We start from the raw sequence: 7209 nt of genomic DNA on the forward strand, positions 1-7209 counted from the left end.
CCTCCAAACAGAAATACCAAGAACCAACGTGTCTAAAATTATTTTGTAATCTTAAAAGTCAGAACCCGCCTGTTGACTACCGTTTTCTCGTAAATCGTTTCTGTTAAATAGCCCCCCCACTCCCTCTCTGATTCTCTCATCTTGACGTACTTTTCTGAAAACATCCCATGGTTTCGGAAACCTTTCTTTTTTCCGGACATTCATTCGTTCGTTCAAACTAATTAAGCTGTTTTGCAAAGTTTTCATTTTCATTTATTTCTTAATTCTTTATGTTATATTTCTGTAAAGAGTTATAGCAAGAAGAAAAAGGAAAAAGATCTAAGAAAAAGGTCGGTTAAGATTTGATTAAACTCAGCAACATGAGTATTAGAGTGGCAGATGATCTAGCAAGATCATTTTCCGTGAGAGGGGGGCAGAGCATATCATCAGGTAGCCACCGGAGCTGGGCGTCGGCCAGCATCCGGGAAGTATGGAATGCGCCAGACAATGTGTTCAGTAGGAGTGAAAGGCAGGACGATGAAGAGGAGCTGCGGTGGGCCGCCATTGAGCGGCTGCCGACCTACGATCGGCTAAAGAAGGGGATGCTAAACCAAATCCTTGAAGATGGAAAAGTTGTTAAACATGAAGTTGATGTCACTCATCTTGGCATGCAAGATAAGAAGCAGTTGATGGAAAGCATATTGAGAATTGTTGAAGAGGATAATGAAAGGTTTCTTACAAGAATTAGGCACAGAACTGATAGGTAACTGAGTATTTTCATTTACTTAGTTTTATTTTGTGAACTGAATCGTTTCACTTGTTTTTAATGGTTAACTTCTTGTGATTAATGATTGTAACAGAGTGGGAATTGAGATTCCTAAGATTGAAGTTCGATATGATCATTTATCCGTAGACGGTGATGTGCATGTTGGAAGCAGAGCTCTTCCCACTTTGCTTAATGTTGCCTTGAACACAATAGAGGTATTTTTATTTTTGGTTTCAATTTATTCTTGGTTTCTTTGTCTGTCAATTTCTTAAATTCATGCGAGTTATAATTGATGTTCTTTTGATTATTCGTCGTCAATAGAGTGCTCTAGGATTGCTCCATTTAGTCCCATCGAAGAAAAGAGATGTTCAGATTCTTAAAGATGTCAGTGGAATCGTTAAACCATCTAGGTGATTTCCTGAACCATTTATTCAAATCACAGGAATTAATATTTGTTGTACTGGTTACTGAAATGATATATAAATTACAGGATGACACTACTTCTTGGTCCTCCTGGTGCCGGGAAAACAACGCTGATGTTGGCTCTTGCCGGGAAGCTTCATGAAAATTTGAGGGTCCGTTTCCAATCTAGTAAAACTTCTCTTACTTCTTGTTTATTGTCTTAGATAAGTTTCTGATAATCCGGATTTGGAAAACTGAACAGGCATCTGGGAAAATCACATACTGTGGCCACGAATTGAATGAGTTTGTGCCACAGAGAACCTGTGCTTACATCAGTCAACATGATCTTCACCATGGAGAGATGACAGTGAGAGAGACACTGGATTTCTCAGGACGATGCTTAGGTGTTGGTACAAGATATGAACTGCTGGCTGAACTTTCGAGAAGAGAGAAACAACAAGGAATTAAGCCGGATCCTGAGATTGATGCATTCATGAAAGCCGTGGCAGTTGCAGGCCAAGAGACTAGCTTGGTTACAGATTATGTTCTCAAGGTTTGCTCTTCATTTCAACTTAGCTTATTTCGTTCGTAACATATTTCATGATACTTAAGATTTAGAATTTGTAACAGCTTCTTGGCTTGGACATATGCGCCGATACTATGGTTGGTGATGAGATGAGAAGAGGTATTTCTGGTGGACAGAAAAAGCGTGTTACAACAGGTATGTTGCCTTCGACAAGTCCTTGAAATTCTTGTTTCTTCAGTCACAAGTTTCTCTAGTAGTAGCTGCTTTATAATTACTATGAAATTGTTTTGTTCTTCTATTGCAAGTATTAACATTTACAATCTAATTGTGTGCAGGAGAGATGTTAGTCGGAGCAGCAAAGGTACTTTTAATGGATGAAATATCAACTGGATTGGATAGCTCTACCACTTTTCAGATTTGCAAGTTTTTGAAGCAAATGGTTCACATCATGGACGTAACAATGATCGTTGCTCTTCTGCAACCAGCACCAGAGACCTATGATCTCTTTGACGACATTATCTTAATTTCAGAAGGTCAAATTGTCTATCATGGCCCACGTGATAATGTCCTCGAGTTCTTTGAACAAATGGGTTTCAAATGCCCTGAAAGAAAAGGAGTTGCAGATTTTCTGCAGGAAGTTACTTCGAAGAAGGATCAAGAACAATATTGGTTTAGAAAAAACCAACCCTACAGATATATTCCAGTGTCTGATTTTGTGGAAGGTTTCAAATCTTTCCACATGGGCCAGCAGCTTGCGTCGGATCTTAGGGTCCCTTATGATAAATCCCAAACCCACCCCGCTGCATTGGTGAAAGAGAAGTATGGTATTTCAAAATGGGAATTATTCAGGGCATGTTTTGCAAGGGAGTGGCTGCTAATGAAGCGCAATTCGTTTGTATATATTTTCAAGACTTTCCAGTTAACATTCATGTCCTTAATTTGCATGACGGTGTTCTTTAGAACAGAAATGTCAGTGGGAGATCTGGAAGGTGGCAATAAGTATTTCGGAGCACTGTTTTTCAGTCTGCTTAATATTATGTTTAACGGGATGGCAGAACTTTCAATGACTGTTTTGAGGCTACCTGTATTTTATAAACAAAGGGATCACTTATTCTATCCTGCGTGGGCTTTTGCCTTACCTATATGGGTTCTCCGGATCCCATTATCACTCCTGGATTCAACAATATGGATCGTTCTGACCTACTACACAATAGGTTTTGCTCCAGCGGCAAGCAGGTAAAAGTAGTACTCAGATTTACAGCTTATTTTCATTGTACTTCTACACCATAGGATTTTGAGTTTATATTTCCATATTTTATTGTTTTGTCAAAGATTGCATCTGTGCTAGCTACATAGTGGTTAGAGTTTCTTTGACTGAAATTTATTTCATTTTTTCTTCGTTCAGGTTCTTCAAACAATACTTGGCATACTTTTGTATACACAATATGGCTCTGCCCCTTTACCGGTTCATTGCTGCTATTGGAAGAACTGAGGTTATTACAAACGCACTGGGTACTTTTGCCTTGTTACTCATTTTTTCACTCGGAGGATTCATCATTGCCAAAGGTAAGTTGATTTCCTTTTTCTCACTATGTTATTAATAGTGGCAAGGATTGGTATTTTGAATAAGAAATCTGAAACCTTTGATAGAAGCTATTTTCTCTTTAGTTCAAGCAGTCATTTACTTTTTGTCTGCAGATGACATTGAGCCATTCCTGGAATGGGGCTACTATGTTTCGCCTATGATGTATGGACAGACTTCCATACTTGTAGATGAATTCCTTGATGGAAGATGGGATGTGGTAAGACCTTTTATGCTTTGGCTATTTCTTCCTGGCCATAATTCATCTTCCAATGCTTATATATCTCATTCTATTGCAGCCCAGTGGAGACCGCAGCATTAATGAACGTACACTTGGGAAAGCACTTCTCAAGAGGAGAGGCTTCTACAATGACAGTTACTGGTATTGGATTGGCATCGGAGCACTGATTGGATTTTCTTTTCTCTTCAACTTTTTGTTTATTGCAGCATTGACTTACTTGAATCGTAAGTTATCGAATTTAAACATTGTTTCTTTGCATAAAAATGAAGTTTCAATGGTGACCAATAAAAAATGTGGGACATACATTTCAGCTATCGGTGATTCAAACTCAACTGTCGTTGAAGAAGATGGAGACAAGAAGCGAGCATCTGGAAATGAAGTAGAAGGTTTATGCCCTTGCCTTGCCATCTTTAACTTTTTTTTTTTTTTCTTGCTTGTTCCTCCTATAGCAACTGCCAGTGATTAACAAGCAATTTATCTATTTTGGCAACAGAAGTTGATTTACAATCAAACATTTCATAGCCTTCTATTGGTTATGATATCAAAATGTTATAAATGCCTGAACATATTTTGAACAACCGCAGGAACGCAAATGACAGTGAGAAGTTCAACTGAAATTGTTGGAGAAGAAGAAAATGCACCAAGAAGAGGGATGATTTTGCCCTTCCGACCCCTTTCACTTACATTCAACCAGATGAATTACTACGTCGATATGCCAGCAGTAAGTCATCAGCTCAGTACATGATTAAAAATGTGACATAAATGTCTGATTGCTTTGGGATCAACTCTTTCATTTATGTGACCAAATTTACTTGGCATTCTACTCCAGGAAATGAAAACTGAAGGAGTTGGAGAAGATCGTCTTCAACTGTTACACAGTGTCAGTGGTGCATTCAGACCAGGAGTACTGACAGCATTAATGGGTGTAAGTGGTGCAGGGAAGACAACTCTAATGGATGTATTGGCAGGAAGGAAGACCGGAGGATACATCGAAGGAGACATTAAGATTTCTGGTTACCCCAAAAAACAAGAAACGTTTGCTCGTGTCAGTGGTTATTGTGAACAGACTGACATTCATTCTCCTCATGTTACTCTCTATGAATCTCTTCTCTACTCAGCATGGCTTCGTCTTTCTTCAGACGTCGATACAAAAAAACGAAAGGTACTAATTTCGTCTATACTCTTTCGGCAGGCATTGAAAGATTACCTAATGATCCAATTGTGATTATTTTTTTTCTTCTTCCTTTTTGTCCGGCAGATATTCGTTGATGAAGTTATGGAGTTGGTTGAGCTTAAACCATTGAGGGATGCTTTGGTTGGCCTTCCAGGAGTAAATGGTCTTTCAACAGAGCAAAGGAAGAGATTGACAATTGCTGTAGAATTGGTTGCTAACCCTTCAATCATCTTCATGGACGAGCCAACATCTGGCCTTGATGCTAGAGCAGCTGCTATTGTCATGCGTACGGTTAGAAATACAGTGGATACAGGGAGAACGGTTGTGTGCACAATTCATCAGCCAAGCATAGACATTTTTGAAGCATTTGATGAGGTATTGCTGAATTCTTATAAATTTTCTTGGGAATGTGTTATTCTAAGTTTTCTAGTCTAATTTCATTGCACATATTGAAAGTGATGTTGTGCTTGTTGCAGCTTTTGTTAATGAAAAGAGGGGGCCGTGTCATTTATGCTGGACCTCTTGGTCGCGAATCTCACAAGCTCATAGAATATTTTGAAGTAAGCTTGCCTTTTTTTCCTTTCTGTGGTTGGTTCTCTTATCATTAAATAGACAAATGATTGACTTGATCATTACATTATCTCTAATGAATTTTTGGCTCAGAATTTGAGCAGTAGAAATAGGATTACCGCCAATAGGAATCAAAATGTGTACTAATATTTATGAAAATTCAGGCTGTTCCAGGGGTTCCTAAAATTAAGGATGCATACAATCCTGCAACATGGATGCTCGAGGTCAGTAATATTTCGGTTGAGAATCAACTGGGAGTGGATTTTGCTGAAATTTATGCCAATTCATCTCTTCATCAGTAAGTTTGAGCCCAAAGCCCAACACCTTTTTTGGTTACTCATATTGTTTTTTATATTGCCGCGAATTCTTGGTCTTTTTCTTATATTTTACTTTCTTGAATCACTTTTCAGGAGAAATCAGGAACTTATCAAAGAGCTTAGTACTCCGGAACCTGGCTCGTCGGAACTCCACTTCCCAACCAAGTACTCCCAACCATTTTTCACTCAATTTAAGGCTTCTTTCTGGAAACAGTATTGGTCTTACTGGAGAAATCCTCAATACAACGCTATTCGATTTCTCATGACTGCCACCATCGCCATTTTCTTCGGTCTTCTCTTCTGGGACAAAGGACAGAAGAGGTAAGTCGACTCCCCTTTCCTTTTCCTTTTGGTGCTTATGCTGAAACTGATTAGACTACAATTAGTAGTGCAGAATCTTTTAGGAGCTAAATTGATAAAAAATTTTCCCCCCTTTTTTTAAACAGTTCCAGACAACAGGATCTACAGAATCTTTTAGGAGCTATGTATTCGGTTTGTCTTTTCCTTGGGACCACCAATGCCGTGTCTGCGATACCTGTTATCTGTGTTGAGAGAACGGTATACTACCGTGAAAGGGCAGCCGGGATGTTTTCTGCATTGTCTTATGCACTTGGTCAAGTACGAAATACATTTCATCTCTTCAAGAACTTAATGTGCTTCGATAGCTAACTTCCGCTTGTGATAGAACAGGAACTTTATTATTCGCAAACTGACTAATGAACACTCCCTAATGCTGCAGGTTGCAGTAGAGATAATATATGTGACAGCTCAAACTGTCATGTATGTTCTTATCCTTTACTCGATGATAGGATTCAAGTGGGAGCTGGGAAAATTCTTCTTGTTCTTCTACTTCATGTGGGCGTCTTTTGTCATTTTCACATTGTACGGAATGATGATTGTCGCATTGACTCCTGGCCAGCAAGTTGCTACCATTGTCTTGTCCTTCTTCCTTGCACTATGGAACTTGTTCGCCGGTTTCATGATTCCCAGACAGGTATGTGCTGCAAACACAATACTTCTTCCATATTTGATTTTCCATTTTTATCCACGTCAATATGAATAAAATCGTCCCTAAAGCCGTTGAGGGCATAGCATAAAAAATTTGTGCAGCTGCGTAAGCTGAAAATGAACAAGACCGTGCTGAATGGAAGCAAGTTTTAATTTTAATTTCTTCACAATTCTGTAGCATCTATTTTTTAGACTAACAGTTGATGTGCATACACAACAGGAAATTCCTGTCTGGTGGAGGTGGTACTACTGGCTTTCTCCGGTGGCTTGGAATCTGTATGGCCTTGTGACTTGTCAAGTTGGTGACGTAGAGACACAGGTGCAGATCCCTGATGGCACTTCAATGACAGTGAAGCAATTTGTCAAAGATAATTACGATTACAAGACTGATTTCATTCCTGTGGTCGCTGTTGTGCATCTTGCCTGGATTGCCGTCTTCTTATTTGTGTTTGCCTATGCCATCAAGTCCATCAACTTCCAAAGGAGATAAACCTGTAGCTCAAATCTTTAGAATGCTACCTATTCTTAGAATTGTAATCTTTCAATTTTGCTTGTTACTTGACTTTTAAGTAGAAATTGTGATATGGAATCCAATGTATTCTTTTATGAAAATTAAATGAATAAAGAAGTTTAATTTTTGCAAA

General features: G+C 38.8%; 1 protein-coding gene across 1 annotated transcript; it reads left to right on the forward strand.

Moving 5' to 3' along the window:
* Positions 1–359: 359 nt before the first annotated feature.
* On the forward strand, positions 360–7209 carry LOC18039122 (ABC transporter G family member 34). The gene is made up of 20 exons (XM_006430206.2): positions 360–742; positions 840–960; positions 1067–1155; positions 1236–1320; positions 1410–1700; positions 1778–1868; positions 2009–2909; positions 3079–3239; positions 3372–3475; positions 3555–3720; positions 3808–3882; positions 4081–4217; positions 4326–4658; positions 4755–5045; positions 5147–5230; positions 5405–5538; positions 5651–5878; positions 6004–6175; positions 6297–6551; positions 6786–7209. Exons 1-20 carry the CDS (start codon positions 360–362, stop codon positions 7053–7055), a joined length of 4371 nt encoding a protein of 1456 aa, XP_006430269.1. The 3' UTR covers positions 7056–7209.

The sequence above is a fragment of the Citrus clementina genome, unplaced genomic scaffold (assembly GCF_000493195.1).
Source record: "Citrus clementina cultivar Clemenules unplaced genomic scaffold, Citrus_clementina_v1.0 scaffold_6, whole genome shotgun sequence".
In the NCBI taxonomy this organism is placed as follows: Eukaryota; Viridiplantae; Streptophyta; class Magnoliopsida; order Sapindales; family Rutaceae; genus Citrus; species Citrus x clementina.

Coding starts and splice junctions, on each gene's coding strand:
- LOC18039122 (XM_006430206.2), top strand. CDS start 360: ATGAGTATTAGAGTGGCAGATGATCTAGCAAGATCATTTTCCGTGAGA. Junction 1,321..1,409: donor AGCTTCATGAAAATTTGAGG/GTCCGTTTCCAA, acceptor AAAACTGAACAG/GCATCTGGGAAAATCACATA. Junction 5,231..5,404: donor AGCTCATAGAATATTTTGAA/GTAAGCTTGCCT, acceptor ATGAAAATTCAG/GCTGTTCCAGGGGTTCCTAA.